Raw genomic sequence first — 18249 nt, forward strand, 5'->3', positions numbered from 1 at the left:
ACTTGAGTATTTTTTCCCGGCGTGACCGGCTTCGGGCTGCCATTGCACCTTCAGTCACAAAGTATAGCAGATAATCGCATCAAAGAACAAGACTGGCCCATTGTGGGCCCCTCTCTTCGCCATCCTTGTGACGGGGCGGGGTATCCTGCTGATCGGCGGGCTGTCATCTTGTCTGACGAGCTGCTACGTGAGCGCGAGCACTCAAAGAGGGCTTGACTTGCTTTTTTTGCTTTTTTGACCTCGATCGGCTGCGGTCGACCGAGTCCTTCCTTCCGGCACGCAGCAGGATGGCAATGTATTCTTCGAGTAAGCTTTGGCTTTTGGCACGAACCCATGTAGGTCAAACCTGTCTTGTGTTCTTTCTTGTGCTGACGCCCCTGTGCTATGCCAACTCTATAGGGCCGGCGGCATGGTGCGCCGCACTTGTTATATTTTTTCTGACCAGCGCACCCACCCAAGCCCAAGATTGCCTCGATGCTTCGAGTCCTGCAAGAGGCCAGGTTTGTCGCGAAATGTCTAGGCTGACGTATCCAAGTTCTGATACCTTCATCGCAAAACTCAAATCTGTTCGGCTCGACGTGGCGTGTAGGTCGGCACTCGAGTCACAATTGCCGGCGAGCGACTGCACGGCGAGAAATATGGCGCCGCAGTTGAGAGTGTGCTTTTAGCTGGAGTGCCTGCCACCATCGTTACCGACACTGATAGTGAGGTGGTTGTAATTGCTGGCGACGGGGCCGGTGATATGCAAGGTGATGTTGTGCTCGTGGCCGACTCAGGTGCCCAAGCCGTCATGTCAAACATCTGGTACGCCCTCTTTGCTACCTGCTGAATCCCTCCAGGGTTTTAAATCTTGCACATTGTAACGGCCATGAAGCTCCACCCAAGACATACACATCAAACGTCTCTTTCATGGTCTCTTATTCCCGCTGTCTTCCTGATGCCACCACCGTAGGCAATATTACCCGTCCGGCCGCGTGGAGAGTGCCACGCCGTCCAGTGGGGTGAGTCTTGCCTTTGCTAGGGACATACAGTTTTGCAGCATCATGTGGCCGGCACCCACGATGCGACCGCGCACTTGAGCCTCTGCCCTTCTTTTGATGCTTCTTCGGTGCTGGCTCACTCCCGTCATGATCCTACTGTGTGCGTCCCCTTCAACAGACACAAGGAACTCGTTTGACGCTGCACGGTCAAGGCCTGTTGGGCGGCGGCACGTCACTGGCGTCCGCCACCCTCAATGCGGTGCCAGCCGTCGTAATGCAAGCGAATGCCTCATCTGTTGTGCTTCAAGTCCCGGCTTTCAACCACACAAGCACGCTCAATGTGTCTTTGGTGGCCAACACTGGCGCTGTGATCTCTCAAACAAACGTTTTTGAATATAAAGCGGACGCGACCGTCGCTGATGTGACCCCGACTCGCGGTCAAATATATACGCAGGTTGTTATTCAGGGCACGAACTTGCTCTTGTATGGCAGCGAGGTAACCTCCGTATCGCTCGCCGGACACGAAGCCTTGATTCTGTCGTTTACGAATGAGAGAATCGTGGTCACGCTTCCCAATCACAACAACACGGTTGACCTCGAAGGCCCCATACGCATTAGCAATGGGGCAGGCGCCTACTTGGAGGCTGAACAACGATTCACCTTGCAGACCAAGGGTGTCATCAGCAGCCTGACGCCGAGCAGTGGGCGGTGGGGCACGATTGTGACAATTGCGGGCAGCAACCTGCTGGCCGCGGATGTGGCCCTGTCCTCGGTGTCCTTTGGTGGCCGCTTGGCCACAGTGCTCAATGCCAGCGACGAGGTCGTCACCGTCACAGTGCCACAGGGCCCACAAGACGCCACCTTTGCCACTGTCGAACTGAAGGCAACCACGGGCGGTGCGGTATCACTTACCGATGGATTCCGCTACCTGACGCCCGGTGAAGTGGACTCGGTTACCCCAAACTCGGGTCGCGAGGGCACCCTGGTGACGATCCGGGGCCTCAACCTGTGTGGTGGTGGCAGTGCCATCAGCGATGTCACGCTTGCTGGCTTTGCGGCCGTGGTCAATCCCTCAACCACATGCAGTCAGATTGTTGTGACGGTTCAAGACTACGGGGCTTTGAAAACGGGCCCCGTGGTTGTCCGCGCCAACACGGGCGCCCTGCTGCAGTCGGACCGCTCTGACACCAACTTTACGTACATTGCGGATGGCAGCGTCACAAGCGTCACGCCAAGCGCCGGCACCCAAGGAGATCTCGTGACGATTCGGGGCGAGCGCATGCTGGGCGGTGGTAGCTCAGTTACTAGCCTAACGCTGGCCGGTCAACCAGTCGTGTCGGTTGTCTTTGCCAATGATAGCCTCATCACGGCCTTTGTCGGTAGCGGCGCCGCTGCGCCCTTGGGCGTGGCCGACGTGGTCATTCGCTCCAATACGGGCACCACAGTTCGCGGCGTTGAGGCGTGGACCTATGCCCGCATCACCAATGTGAGCCCCGCACAGGGTCAGGAGGGCACTCGTGTCACCATTACGGGTGTCGCACTGGCGGCAGGCGGAAGCACCATCACGGCCGTACGCTTTGGCGCAGCCGCCGCCAGCATTGTGGAGCAATCAAATGCTAGTCAGGTGATTGTGCGTGCACCCAATGCGATTGCCGGTGATGTGGCCATTGTTTTGACCAGCGACTCGGGCCAAACGCTCACCCTCAACCCGGGGTTTGAGTACTTGGCGCGCGGCGCGATTGACAACGTGGTCCCAGCTCAGGGCATGTACAAGACGCGCATCACGGTCACGGGTAGCCGGCTCCTTGGCAATGGGGTGACTCTGGCTGGCATGACCGTGGTCGGGGTCCCTGTACTGAGCATCCTCGAGGCAAGCAACACGCGCGTGGTAGCCATTGTGAATGCCAGCGCGTCGGCGCAGGGTGGTGACATTGTTTTAACCAGCGACACGGGCGCCGTGGTGGACATGACCACCGGCCAAGCCCAAAACACCCTGCCAGACGGTGAATGGAAGTATGTCCAGCCAGGCGTGATCGACAGCGTAACCCCGGGCTTTGGCCAGCTGGGCACGCTCGTGACGCTGCAAGGCACTGGCCTGCGCGGCGGTAGCACCGGCGCCGTTGTCAGCGTGGCGCTCCACGGCGTGGCTGGAACGCTTGAATCGGAAAGCGACACGTCTGTGGTGGTTGTGGCTGGGAACGGCGATGCGGCCTTGGGCCAGGGCGACGTTGTGCTGACGGGTGCTGATGGCGCTGAGATTACCCTGGCTGGCGGCTTTACGTACCGAGAACAAGGCCAAGTTGCGACAGTGACGCCGCGTTCCGGGCAAGAGGGTACGCGGGTGACCATCCGTGGCACCAACCTCCTGGCACACGGTACCAGCTTGAGCAGCGTGACTCTGGGTGGCGTATCGGGCACGATTGAGAGCCAGAGCAATGAAACGGTGGTGGTTGTGGCCGGGCCCGGCGTTGTGACTGGCAACGGAACGGTGGAACTGGTGGCCGCCTCAGGGGGCATTGTAACCCTGACGACCGGCTTTGAGTATCTGCCTGCCAGCAACGTGACCGCCGTGGCACCGGCCACGGTCCATGCCGGTGTGTTAGTTACAATCAGCGGCCAGCGTTTGCTGGGCGGTGGTGCCTCGATTGCCAGTGTTCACCTGGCAGGCGTTGCTGTCGCGACAATTGAAAGCGGCGGCGACAGCGAGATTGTGGTGCATGCTGGCGCCTCTGCAACGGCCTTGGCGGCTGGTGATGTTGAAATCGTTGCCGATACGGGTGCCGTTGCCCTGCTGGCAGATGTTGTAGCGTATGCAGCGCCGGCCGAAGTCGAGCGTTTGGAACCGGCCACGGGACGTCGTGGCACGCGAGTCACGGTGTTTGGCCAGAATCTGCTGATGGCCGGCACGAGCGTGGCAAACGCTTGGCTGGGAAGTGATGCAGTGTCGGTGCGCTTCAACAATGACAGCGTTGTTGTTTTGGAGGTGGGCCCAGCCGTGGGTGGGCCCGTGGGCACGCCCGTGGCCGTTCGTCTCGAGGCTGACAATGGTGGTGCCACCACCTCTGCCGCTCCGCTCTGGACTCCCTACCCCCCGGGCTCCATCACCGCCGCTTTTCCGTCCTCGGGCTCGGGTGGCACCGTTGTCAACATCTCTACCAATAATCTGCTTGCCGGCGGCGCTTCACTGGTGCACGCCTCAATTGCGGGTGAGGAAGCCGAGATCATTGATGGTGTGCATGAGGGCTTTGCTGTAGTGCTTGTGCCATTTGTCTCCGCGGTGTCCGGTCCAATCCGGCTTGAAGCCGACAACGGCGCGTACGTGAGCAGCGTGTTCAATTTCACCGTCCTGACACCAATTCAGCTTTCCGCAGTGGAACCGATCTTGGGCTATGTGGGCACAAGAGTGCTCATATCTGGGAAGTTTTACTTTTTGCAAACGGACGTTCAGGAACTGTACTTGGCGAACGCCGCTGCAGAAGTCTTATCCGTCAATGCGACCCATCTGAACGCACGAATCATCAGCGCGGGTTATGCGCCCGGGGCGGGTCCAATTCGAGTTGTGCTCAAGTCGGGTGCATACGCATCTTCAGCCCCGCAATTGAATTGGACCGGCACCTCCGTTCCAGTCTTTTCTGGTAGCAATGTGACCCAAGCCACGTGGGGGACATTCATGTCCCTCGTCGGCTCTGACCTTCATCTCGGCAGTCAGCTTGCTGAGGTGTTCCTGGGGGGTCAACCCGTCCTTAACCTTGCTGGAAGCAATGAAAGTCTCGACTTTCGAGCTCCCAAGAATATGGTGGCGGGCATGGTCGACGTGGAGCTGAGAGCCTTATCGGGAGCATATCACGTGTTCAGCAATGTAACCATGTCGGTTGCTCCCGGCGCCATTGAGGACATTGCGCCTGCAGTTGGGCAGAAAGGCACAATTGTCACCTTGACGGGCAAGCGCCTCCTCGGCTTTTCCGAGACGTTCGGAGCGGCCTGGCTGGCGAACCGCCCTGCTAATGTCATTTTTGCCAACGCGTCCACTGTTATGCTTCGCACTCCAGATGAGCCGGTGTCCAGTGATGTAGCCCTTCTTCAAGCTTCCGATGGCTCTTTTGCTGAGTCTACCGTCACCTTTGAATTACGCACCGCCGGTGCAATTAGTCAAATTAGTCCGCTCGTTGCTGGGCCTGGTGCGACGGTTTACATTGTGGGTACCAATCTGCTCGGATACGCATCCGCCCTGCACCGCGTTCTCTTGGCGGGTCAAAAAGCGGACATATTGTATGAGAGCGACAACCTGGTGCGCGTGGCCGTCCCGAGCGGCTATGGGTCAGGCCAGGTGCTCATTGAGGCGATGTCAGGCGCTACCATCTTTTCCACAAGCAACTTTTCTTTTGTTGGCAACGCAACATTGAGTTCTGTGGAGCCAGCGGTTGGTCAACAGGGCATGTTGATCACGCTTCGTGGTGAAGGGTTTTTGCAAGGCGCCGCTGTTTTATCGAGCGTTCAGTTCGGTGATTATCAAACGCGCATCGTCTTCTACAATGACTCCGCTGTCCTTGTGCGCCTGTTTGATGGACCAACCTCGCCCTCGACCGTTGACGTGGCTTTGGTCGCGCAGTCTGGCGCGACGACTGTGTTTGAGGCGGCATTCTCGTTTATTGCACCCGTAGATATCGATGCCGTCACGCCTGCGTCAGGTCAGCAGGGCACTCTTGTCACCATTCGTGGTGCTCAGCTTCTGGCGGGAACCGGCGATTCTGCTACAATTGCATCTGTTACTCTTGCTGGTGTGCCAGCCGAAGTGCTGCACGCAAGTGATCTGTCGCTTGTGGTACGCGCTGGTGCCTTGTCTGTTGCAATCACCGGCGATGTTGTCCTCTCCTTAGCAATTGGCGCCGAGGCTCGCCAGTCAGGTGCCTTTTCGTACGTACCTCTGCCCAATGTGACGAGCGTTCACCCTGCAACTGTGCAGCGAGGCACGTTGGTCACACTTGTTGGTACACGCCTGCTGCTCGGTGCGCAAGAGATCATCTCGGCCACTTTGGCGAATCAGTCGGCTGAAGTTGTCTCGTCGAGTTCCTCGCATGTAGTGCTGCGAGCTCCCAATGGCACTGGCGCTGGCTTTGTGTCATACACCGTCGATTCTGGTGCATTTTACAGCCCGATGCAACCCATCACCTTTGCCGCGGAAACACGCATTCTGAGCGTGAGTCCAGCGAGTGGGATGTATGGCACACGGGTGACACTGGCCGGCGTAGGCTTGTTCCAAGGGGGTAGCGTTCAGGCCGTTTTGGTGGCTGGGGTAGGCGCGATTGTGCTGACAGCCAACGCATCCCATCTTGTGGTGGAGTTGGTCAATACCATGCCAGCCAGTGCTCCTATCCAGCTATTGGGCTCGACCGGCGCCGAAACGTGGTCCGAAACCAACCTGACAGTCTTGACAACGCCCCTGGTGACCACCGTGAGCCCCGCTCGGGCACAGCAGGGTACACGAGTCACCTTGCAAGGCAGTAACTTGCTGGGTGGAGGAAACACGATCAGGGAGGTTCTATTGAACGGTGGAAGCACATGGACGGTGGAATCTCTTGCCGCTACCAATGACGCGGTGATATTCGCATTTCCAGCTGGCGTCACAGCAGCCACCATCGCCGTGACGCTTGTGGCCGACACAGGCGCTCGCATGGACAGCATTGCCAGTCTGACTGCGCTCGGTGATGGTGCCGTATCCACGTTTTTGCCGGTGCGCGGCGTGGAAGGCACCGTGGTGACCGTGGTCGGTACGGGTCTACGAGCTGCGGCACCTGAAGGTGCGACCTTATCGGCATCGGTCGCTGGCACGGCTGCTCATGTGCTCTTTAGCAATGACACCATGGTCGTCCTGGTACTGGGAGACGCTGGGATTGCAACGACTGGCCCCATTGTACTCAAAGCCAATACGTCTGGCACGATTGTGTCCTTGACCAATTTTACCTACATGCCACCAAGTCGCATCGATACTGTCACGCCCGCCAGTGGCCAGGAGGGTACATACGTAACTATCACAGGCAGCAGCCTGCAGGGTGGTGCCAATCTGAGTCAAGTTGTCATTGGCAACGTAACGGCCAGCATCATGAGTGAGAGTGCACATCTGGTGGTGGTCCGGCTAGGCTATGCCGCAGACATGATTGGTGATGCCACAATCAGCTTGTCCAGTTTGACGGGATCCGCTATTCAAGCCAGCGGTGTCTTTTCTTATCTGAGCCGACCCACGATTGCAGTCGCCCCAACGAGTGGTAACCAAGGCACTCGAGTCACGCTGATGGGTCAAAGCTTGCTGCTGGGAGCTGACGACATTGAGCGCGTGTTATTGGGAGGCCTTGAAGTCAGCAATATTACAGAAACGTCAGACACGCGCGTGGTAGTGCTTGCTCCCTATCGCGCTTTGGCCATGAACAATGCTTCGCTCCGCGTTGAACTCACGTCCGGCGCCTTTTACGAGCTTGCTGGCGCATGGTCCTTTGTCGATCACCCCACCGTGTCCAACGTGGCCCCGCGTCGATGCAATCGTGGCTGCCGTGTGACATTGACAGGCACACATCTGCTAGCCGGTGCAGCCGACCTGTCATATGTCAACGTGGGCGGTCATGTGGCCGTGCCAGAGTCGGCATCGCAGACGACAATCGTGTTCCGGGTCCCTGTGCAGGACGTGCAAGAAAACGTCACGCTCCGTCTCTCGGCGCCCACGGGTGCTTGGTATGATGTCGCCGAGGCTTTCAGCTGGGGTTCGACGCCTAGCATAGCCCCACTGGTGCCATCATCGGGGCAAGTTGGCACCCGCATCGCTGTGCAGGGAATCAGCATGCTGGGCATCGCAGGAACAAGGTTTGCACGCATATCGCTTGGGCAGACAAACGTCACTCCCACCTTTGCCAATGCAACGTCCATCGTGTTTTCTGCCCTCTCGCACCCCGCTGGCAGCGCAATGCTCGAACTTGAAGCGGACAGCGGTGAGCTCGTGTCGCTCACAGACGCCTTCAACTTTACACCAGCCAGCCAGATTCACCGTGTGGTACCAGCGTCGGGCCAGGCGGGGACTCTTGTCACTGTATCTGGCTCTCGTCTTCTGGGTGCCGGCCATCGTGTGGCAGCGGTTGTGCTAGATGGTATGCCGGCTCAACTCGTCTCTTCGGACGTCAATGCTACGTTTCTGATCGTGGAGGTCCAAGCTCGAACGGACGGCAACGTCAGCAGGCCAGCTGGCAATGTCGAGGTCATCAGTGATACGGGTGCCACGGCGGTCTTTGTGGCCGGTTTCAAGTATCGCACCCCGAGCGCGATTACACAGGTGCAGCCACTGCAAGGTACCGAGGGGACCATTGTGTCTCTGTTTGGTACAGGTCTCTTGGCAAACGCGTCCGGCTCGCCCACCGTGGAGCTTGCTGGCTTGACCGCCGGCGTGCTGACCTTTAATGACACCGTCGTTCGTGTCCAGCTTCCCCGCCATGAAGGGCCGGAGCTGGTCGGTTCGGTGGTGCTGCGTGCTGCAGATGGCTCGCGCGCTGTCTTCAATGACAACTTCACACTTGCCATTCTGCCCAACGTGACAAGTGTTCAACCAGGTTTGGGCCAACACGGCACCAAGGTGACTCTCACTGGCACAAACCTGCGTGCCTACGGCGCGGACGTGGAAGCAGTGACTTTTGGTGGAATCATGGGTGAGCTGCTGTTGGCCAATGACAGCTTTGTTGTTGCCCGTGCGCCAAAGCGCGCCGTCTCCGTGGATACGGAGGTGGAGGTGGTATTGCAGAGCACATCGGGCGCTGTGGTTCGTACCAGTTGGATCTATCGCCGTGCCGGCGTTGTCGTTGGAACCGACAGCCAGGTGGTTAGCCCGGGAGCCATCGTCACTGTCAGTGGTCTCGATCTCTGTGGGCACGGCACCCGCGTATCCCAAGTACGTCTGGCAGGGCAAGAGTTTGAGCCTTTGGCCGGTGCCTCGTGCAATCAGGTGCGATTCACCATGCCCGTTGGCATGAACCACACCGAAGCCATCAATGCCACGTTTGAGCTGGAAGCCGATACTGGTGCTCTTGTGAACAGTGATGAAGTTTATCTCACCATCCTTCCCGAGGGTCGCATCGATCGCGTGGAGCCCGAGGCCGGCGTCCGAGGCCAGATTGTCACCCTCTATGGCGCTTTCTTGCCAAGCGATGGTGTGGCGCTTGATGTCTCGATCGCAGGAGCAGCGACACGCGTATTGTCTAGCAATTCAACCTTTGTGCGAGTGGAGATCCTAGATCAGGGCACTGGTACCGGCAACGTGGTGGTCTCGGCCTCGAGCGGAGCCGTAGTGGAAGCCACGTCTGCATTTTCATTCGCCGTCATGTCTACTATTACTCCCGCGTCGGGCCGCCATGGCACCCGTGTCACTGTCAATGGCGAGCACTTACTCCGAGATGGCAATTTGAGTGCCGTGTACTTGTGCGGCGCTGAGGCTATCCTAGAGTCGGCCACCGACGAAACTGTAATCTTTACCGCACCTGCCCCCCCGACTGCGATTAATCCACCGGCCCTTTGCACTCTGCAGCTTCGTGCTGGCTACACTCTGGTGGATTTGACGCGTTCAGATGCCTTTACCGTATTGCAGCCGGCAACTTTAACGAGTATGGCGCACAGCGATCGCTTCCACAATGGCGTCAACACGACTCTGGTGGGAGAGCGTTTGTTGGGCGGCGGCAGCGCCGTAGCAGAGCTTTGGCTTCAAGGCAATGTCCGCGTGGCGGTGCTTGACACGGGTTCGGACAGCGCTCTGTCCTTCCAAGTTCCAGCAGGTCTTGTCGCGGGCAGTGGAGATGTGACCATCGTCGCTGACACTGGGGCAATCAGTACTTTTACGGGAGCTTTTACGGCCGCACCGCAAGCCAACATCAATAGCCTTAGTCGCATTAATGGCACAAATGGCACCGTAGTGAGCCTCTTTGGCACAGATCTGCTCATGGGTGATACAGTGGTGCGCGTCGAGGTGGCAGGTGTGGAAGCAGAAATCCTGGCGCAGTCCGCTGCAAACGTGACTTTCCGCGTGGCAGGCGCACTCGCAATCCAAGGCGATGTCTTTGTGCAGGCCTCGACGGGTGCCTTTGTGGAGCTGCTGAACGGCTGGAGCTACGGCACGCCAGCAGTCATAACGGCCATCGTCCCCAACCGAGGGTTTACCAACAACACCGTCACGGTCCACGGCGAAAATTTGCTTGCACATGGCGAGGCTGTGGTCAGGGCCACCCTGGCAGGCGTCCCCGCCGCAATCCTGACCTACAACAACACCCAGGTTGTACTGCGTGCCGGTCAGCCGATGGATCCGTTTGCCGAAATCAGCGGGCGCGTGATTTTACACTCCAACAGCGGAGCACATGTGACGCTCGGAGGCGCTGCCTTTACTTACCGCCAGGCTGGACAGATTATTGCAGCGACTCCAGCTCGGGTGCGAGCGGGCACGCGCTTGACGATCACAGGCCAAGAGCTCCTGGGTGGTGGAGCTTTGCTCTCACTGGACATTGGTGGTGTGGCCTGGACAGACATCAACCTTGCCAACGACAGTGTCATTGTTGCTCGAGCGCCCATCACCATGGCCGGTGTGGAGCCAGGCCCCGTGGCCATCACCATCGAAGCCACGTCAGGATCACGCGTCCACGTTTTGAATGCCACGACTGTTGTTCCGCCTGGAGCTATCATCAGCATGCACCCTGCACGCTTAGCCACAGGTACAATCGTGACTCTGCAGGGCACGCAATTGTTGGGCGGTGGCTCGACTGTATCCCACTTGCTATTGGCGGGCGTCAACGCCTCGGCGGTGCTACAGGCCAATGATACTGTTATCACGGCTGTGGCGGGACCTCGCACTCAAGAGGCAGCCAGCGTTTCCCTATTCATGGAAAGCGACACGGGCGCGCAATTGCACGCCAACCTCACGGACGGGGCATACGTGGTACCCACGATATCAAGCATCTCGCCACGCGTTGTGCAAGTGAACACAATCCTGTCGATTAGTGGCCGGGCTCTCCTTGCTGGCGGCACCGAAGTTGTAGACCTGCAGCTTGGTGCGCTATCCATTGAGCCAACTTTTGCAAACGACACATTCATGCTGCTGTCTTTGCCGGAAGCGGCAGTTGACGCCGTCAACAGTGCGACTCTGCGTGTGACAGTCAACACGGGTGGCAGCTGGGAGCGCTCTGACGCTGTTGACATCCAATTACCGGGCGAGATCTCAAGCGTGCAACCTACTCGTGGTGCGACGTCCACTGTCGTGACCCTCACCGGCTCTCGCTTGCTGGGCTCCAGCGCTCTGCCTCTGCGGGAGGTATTGTTTGGAGACGTTGCGGCACAGGTGCTGTCAGCCTCATCAACCACCGTGGTGGTGCGCCTTGTTGGACTCATTACGACGCCCAGCAATGTTACCGTCACACTCATCTCAGAGAGCGGTGCAACCGTGCACTCGGCCAGCAATTCCTTCGAGCTGTTGCTGGCCCCCGATATCACTGTTGTGCAGCCGAGCGTCGCCTCGTACGGCACTCGCGTCACTCTCCAAGGCACCAACTTGCTTGCGGGTAGCGCAAGCAATCCCAGTACTGCCTCATTAGCAGGGGTTCCTGCTGATATTCAAAGCTACACGGACGAAGCGATTGTGCTCGTTGTTCGTGGAGGCGTCGGTTCCAACGTGTCGCTCAACATGACCTTGCCAAACGGGGCTTTGCTGGCGCGTCCGGCTCTGCCGCTGACGCTTCTGCCTCGTCCCCTTGTGCAAACCGTGACGCCATCAAGTGGCCGCATCGGCACGCGTGTGACCCTGCTGGGCCATGGCCTGACTGGTGGTTCGGGCGCCGTCGCTCGCGCAGCACTGGCTGGCGTGGACGCAGCCATTGAATTTGCGAACGACACTATGCTTATCCTGATTGCTAACAATGAGGAGGATGCCGCTTCAACAAGCGTTTTGGTGGAAGGAGCAACCGGCAGTCTCAGCGAGGGCGGAAGCTTCACCTGGGTGGCATCGGAAGTGGAAACAGTGCTGCCCGCACAGGGTACACGAGGCACTCTTGTGCGCATCTATGGCCGTCGTCTGTTGGGTGGTGCCACGAGTGTACGAGTATTCTTCGAGAATACCGAAGCTACAATCGTACCCCCTGCTTTTGACTTGTTTATTGAGGTCGCAACGCCTCTGACCATGGTGGAAGGCGCTGCCAACATTACTATCTTGGGTGACACGGGCGCCAGGGTCCGTGTCGTGAATGCCTTCAACTTTTTACCGCCTGCTGACATAACCAATGTCGCGCCTACTTCTGGCCAAGCCGGCACGCGAGTAACCATCTCTGGCACAGCACTTCTAGGTATGTGGTCATTTGTATTGAATTCATGTGGTCTACCAAGTCTTGCTGTGCTGTGCTGTTAACGTTTGTGGCTCGGCTGGAGTGTGCAGTCCCAAATAAGTATCGATGTTGAGCAAGGGCGATACCCCATGTAGGAATATACTGAGATAATGAGCTGAAAGGATGTGGTCGTGTGAGGAGGCCATGTAGTTGGGTGGGGGACAACGTTGTATAGATCGCCATCAGACTCACTCACGCGCTGTCACCATGACTTGATCCGATTAGGTGGAGGAACGAGTTTGTCGTCGGTGACTGTGGCCGGAGTCGGCGCAGATGTGCTGTCAGCCAATGACACCCAAGTCGTTGTGTCAGCCAACTCGGGTCAGCATGGAACGACGGGTAGCGTCACTCTGCGCGCCAACACAGGAGCCTTTGTGGAGTCGGTACAGACCTATACATACACAATTGCGGGGCAAATTGACAGCATCGTACCAAGCAGTGGCATGTATGGCACGCTTGTCACCCTCCGTGGTCGCTTCCTGTTTGCGCACAGCTCTGGGTTGGTGCACGCTTCATTGAATGATGTCGAGGCCGAGATTGTCAACGCAAGCAGGACAGTTGTCGTCCTACGTGCTGCCGTTGGCGTTCCGGGCGTGGGTGATGTTGTGCTGACGACGGAAAGTGGGGCTGCTGTGATGATTCCGCTTGCCTTCAGCTACGTGCCAGTACCCATCGTGGCATCAGTGACACCTCGCTACGGCGTACAAGGCACACGCGTGACTCTCACGGGCTCTCATCTATTGGGTGGAGCCTCGTCTTTGGCATTGGTGCGCGCCGCGGGCGTTCTTGCGGAGCAAATCTTGAGTGCAAGCAACACGAAGATTGTGCTTGCGCTGGCTGCAGCCGCCCCGAGCTCGGGTGTGATTGAGATTGCAGCGAGCTCGGGTGCCAAGTACAACTCTTCACAGATTGTTGAATACTTAACAGCCCCGGTGATCGATGCCGTCAACCCGAGTGAGGGTCAGCAAGGCACCACGGTTACCATCACAGGCACTCATCTGCTGGGTTATGGCCTCAACCTAACCCAGGTGAGCCTGGCAGGCGTATCCGTGGAAAGCGTTGCACTCCAGAACGATACTCACGTTATTGTACAAGCCGGGCATGCGGTGGAGGCCGCCCAGGGTGACGTGGTTCTCACTGCTGACTCGGGAGCGCGCACAGCGCTGTCTAATGGCTTCACGTATCACCCTCGCGGAGCCATTCTGCAAGTGTCGCCCTCAACAACCTACTTGGGCAGCCGTGTCGTACTCACGGGTACAAATTTAACAGCGCATGGGACCAGTGTAGCCCATGCGTATGTGGGGTCTGCTGAGGCAGAGGTGCTGCCCGGCAGCAACGCATCGACGGTGGTTATTCGATTGCCGCTGAGTGGTGTGTCTGCTGGGCCACAAACCCTGGTACTTCTAAATGAACACGGTGGCCGTGTTGAGCTGGCGGCAGGCCTAGTCTTGGCTCCCACTCCCACCGTTGAACGGATCTTCCCTGCCGTGGCGCAAGAAGGTACTTACGTGACGATCTCGGGTCGCGACCTAGGCCTCGGTGTTGGGGCGTTGAATACCTTGAGCGTGAATAACGTCAGCGCTTCGAACATCCTTGGCCAGAACGCAACGCAAGTGGTATTCCGCCTAGGACCAAGCCCCGCCGGCGCAGCCAGTTTAGTATTATCAACCGCCGAGGGTGGCACGTATGCTTACTCGGCCACATCAGCAGAGCTGGACATTCTCGAGCCTGCGCAGGTGACGGCCATCTCGCCCGATCGTGGTCAAGAGGGCAGCTACGTCACCATCGCAGGGCACAACTTGCTACTCAACACGTCGGTGATTGATGTCACCTTGGCCAACGTAAGCGCTGTCATTGTGCGTGCAAGCTCGACGGAACTTGTTGTGCGTGCTGGCCTGGGGGCGGCAGGTCGAGGTGACGTTGTGCTGCGCGGCGCCTCTGGCGCCTTTGTTCGCGCCGATGGCTTTGAGTACGCCTCGGTGGCTATAATCACTGCTGTCTCACCCTCGTACGGGCGACGCGGCACCTGGGTCACAATTACTGGCTCTGGTCTCCTAGCTGGGGGAGCCTCTATCGCCGATGTGCAGCTGGGCAACGTCTCGGCAACGGCCATCCGCCCAGCATCCAATGATACGCATGTCGTGGTGCGCGCCGCGGATCAAGAGCCTGCTGCCAACCTTTCAGTGGTGGTGGTTGCAGATTCGGGCGCCATCAGCAAGGCGGTGGGTGTATGGACACAAGACACGCGTGGCACGATCACAACAATCACGCCGAGCAGTTGCCAGTCACACACTCGCGTTACTCTTACTGGTGACAACTTGCTGGGAAGTGTTGCCCTCGATGCACATTTGTTGCAGCTTGAGGTAGCGGGATCCCCAGCTCTGATTGCTGCGGCGAACAATACCGTCGTGGTATTTGCCTGCCCAGAGCTGTCCGCAAATGTAACAGTCGCGGCTGATATTGCGCTTTTGTCATCGACTGGGGCGCTGCTCGCTGTGCCAGCCCTTTTGACGGTTTTGCCCACCGGCATCATCGACTTGGTGCACCCGAACAGCGGCACATATGGCACCACGGTCCGAATCTACGGCCAGCGCCTATTGACGGGGGCGGCCGTTGAGGCCGTCTTACTGGCTGGCGTGGCCAGCGAGGTCTTGACCGCCAGCGACGATGAGATTGTGGTTCGCGTTCTCGGGACGCCTAGTGCGCTGTCGGGCTCTGTGCGCGTGCAAGGCACACAGGGGGGAGAAATCGAAAGCGGAGTGGCAGCCTTCACCTACGTGGTCCCGCCCATCGTGACAGCTGTTGACCCCCCTGTGGTTCAGGCAACAACTGTAGTCACGCTGACGGGTACGGGCCTCTTGGCCGGCTCCACTGGAATGCCTCAAGTTGAAGTAGGCGGCGCGCCCGCCTTGTCCGTTGAGGCTTACAGCGACGCCAGCATCGTTTTCGTGGCACCAGATCACGCCGCGGGCAGCACCTTGCCTGTTCATGTGACCGCGTCCAGCAACGCCACGTATGCCTTGGTCAATCTGACATACGCTGAGCGCATGCGAATCGATGCCGTCATTCCTGATGTGGGTATGGAAGGCGCTCTCGTGACCATCCGGGGCCAGCATTTGCTGCAGGGTTCGGAAGCCATTGCCAGTGCAGCGCTGGCCAGCGTTGCGGTCGATATTGTGCAGGCAGCGGACAGTGCAGTCGTGGTACGATTGCCCGCCGCCGGCCCGGCTGTTGGCAGTGTGCGCCTCGAGCTAGCCAGTGGCGCCTCCCAGACAGGCGCCAACTTTACCATCGGCCCCGCTCCGACCATTGAGAGCGTCACGCCTGCGTCCGGTAGTGCGGGAACACGAGTTACACTGGCGGGGCAACACTTGGACTTGTACAGCAATCTGTCAACAGTGCGCCTGGCGGGCGTGCCCAGCACAGAGATCATCATGGCCAACGACACGCTCTTGGTTGTGCGAGCCGGTGCGGCGGCAAGCGCTCGAAACGCTACCGTGCGCCTTGAGGCCACCTCGGGTGCCCACTTTGAGGGCGCGCGCTTCGCCTTTGTTACACCCCCCGTCATCTCCTTGTTGCAACCCGCCGCGGGTACAACCGGTACCGAGGTGAACGTCATCGGGTCTGGTCTTCGTGCGGGTGGCAACGCAATTGTTTCAGCCACCATTGCCGGAGTGCCCGCGACTATCATCGATGGAAGCAACGACTTTTCAGTCACGCTCAAGGCCCAGGCGGCGACGGCCAGGAATGGTGTCATCGTCTTGGTGGCGGACACAGGTGCAACGGTTGCGAGTGGTCAGAGCTGGACCTACCTACCTCCCGCCGTCATTTCGAGTGTGTTTCCCGCTGCTGGCGCAGCCAGCACGGTCATCACCATTTATGGTCAGCATCTGTTGCAGGGCAGCTCCAACCCATTGACGCTAACGGTGGCCGGCGCAACTGCAGACGTTACTTTCCAGAATGACACGGTAGTCGTTGCGACCACGGCCCGATGCGGTAGCTCCTGCTCCCGTGCAGGCCCGCTTGTTCTTGCTGCGCGGTCCGGGGCTACAGTCTCCAGCAACTTTAGCTGGGTGTACGGTGAGATTACGGCCGTAAACCCGACCTCTGGGCAGCTGGGCACCCTGGTGACACTGGACGGTCGCAGCCTCTATCTTGACGGCACCCAAGTGACCAACGTACGCCTGGCTGGCGTGAACGTCGAGAGCATCGTCTCACAGTCGGACATGCGGGTCGTCGTACGAGCAGCGGCCGGCGTAGCAACCGGTGCCGCGGCTGATGTGGTGATTGAAGTGGACTCAGGCTCGATGACGGCCTTGAGCCAGGCATGGACCTATGCGCCATCATCCATCATTACGGACGTGGTCCCATTGACAGGTCAGCTGGACACGCGCGTCACGGTCACCGGCCAGCGACTTTTTGGGCAGGGGTCCTCGTTGGTCGCGGCTCTCTTCAACAACGTCTCAATGCCAATTGAGGCTCAGTCCTCAACCCAAGTGGTGGTGCGCATTCAAACGGCTACGGCGGGCAGCAGCCTCCCGATTACGCTGATTAGCAACACGGGGGCCCGCTCAGAGTATACCGGCTGGACACAGTTGGAGGATGGCGCCATTGAGCACATTGATCGAGAATTTGGTCAGTTTGGCACGGTCGTCACCATCCGAGGTCGTGGCCTTTTGGGTGGCTCTGCCGTCCGTTCTGTCACGCTGGTGGGATTGGAAGTACAAGAGATTCTGAGCGCCAATAATAGCATGGTGATCGTGGTAGCAGACAACCGCACCTCCAGTCAGGGCGATGTCGTGATCACGGCTGACACGGGTGCCACCGTTACGGCAGTTGATGGCTTCTTTTTCAATCGAACTGGCAACGTTTCGTCGGTGACCCCAGCTGTGATTCATGAGGGCACACGAGTGAGCATCCGAGGCGAGCGCCTTCGTTTATCAGCCGAGGCCGTGACTCGAGTTTGGATCGGTGGTGTGTTAGCTGCGATCGAATCAGAGAACAACACGCTCGTCGTGGTACGTGCCGGAGCGCGCCCGACGGCAGGTTCGGCCTTGAACGTCAAGATCGAGGCCAACTCGGGCGCCACCATTACAGCCCATGGCATTGTTGACTATGGTGCGCCAGGCGAGATTGAGGCTGTGATTCCTGGCAGCGGTGTTCAAGGTACCCAGGTGGTGATCGAAGGAAGGCACTTGCAGGCCCATGCCGGGGCCATCACGGCCGTGCTCTTGGCGGGCATTGAGGCCACCTTGGTTGCTGCCAACGACACGAGCATCCACGTCATTGCCAACAGCCACAGCGTCGATGGTTACGGTGACATTAAAATTGAGACGAGCACAGGTGCTTTTGTTCTGGGCACAGTCGGCACTGGCATGGGCTTCCAATATCTCGAGGAGGCTCTGTATCTCGACGCGTTCCCCCCACAGGGACGCACGGGCACTTTTGTCACCTTTTGTGGTGATGAGACCATTCTGGGTGGTGGCAGCCGCTTTGCAGAAGTCTACGTGGGAACTCGCAGTGTGAGCATTGAGGCCTATAACGCTACCTGTGTGCGCGTTCAGCTTTGATGCCAATGTGCATGACTGTCAGTTGTTGGTGTGTGTGCATTGTGGATTTGGCAAAGTCTATGCTACATTTTGTGGTGCAGAGTCATGTCCGTGGGCTTTGCCTCGGCTTTGTGTGTTTTGTTTTCTTATTTCTGACCTGATCTGCTCAGGGTTAATGCGGTCAAGAGTGTGGTGGTATTTGACATTTGCGAGTGGGTTGGTAAGATTGCAAGAATTGAAGATCTTGTCTAACCGGTCGATTGCTTGACTGATGGGCGCATAAAGGGTGAGAAGACACAAAGGATGAGAAGACACATAGAGAGAGACAGGCAG

At 58.4% G+C, this 18249-nt stretch overlaps 1 protein-coding gene across 1 annotated transcript in view; it reads left to right on the forward strand.

The window, feature by feature from the left end:
• Positions 1-17937, forward strand: part of MONBRDRAFT_23789 (uncharacterized protein) — a gene marked incomplete at both ends in the record, with an annotated part of 55720 nt that extends 37783 nt beyond the window's left edge. The window contains 7 exons of the mRNA XM_001744025.1: positions 340-412; positions 446-500; positions 590-804; positions 953-1001; positions 1159-12328; positions 12593-17185; positions 17351-17937. Coding sequence (XP_001744077.1) covers positions 340-412; positions 446-500; positions 590-804; positions 953-1001; positions 1159-12328; positions 12593-17185; positions 17351-17937 — 16742 coding nt within the window. The remainder of the gene's footprint in view (positions 1-339; positions 413-445; positions 501-589; positions 805-952; positions 1002-1158; positions 12329-12592; positions 17186-17350) is intronic.
• Between the last annotated feature and the right edge of the window lie 312 nt (positions 17938-18249).

Source organism: Monosiga brevicollis, genomic scaffold (genome assembly GCF_000002865.3).
Source record: "Monosiga brevicollis MX1 MONBRscaffold_5 genomic scaffold, whole genome shotgun sequence".
In the NCBI taxonomy this organism is placed as follows: domain Eukaryota; class Choanoflagellata; order Craspedida; family Salpingoecidae; genus Monosiga; species Monosiga brevicollis.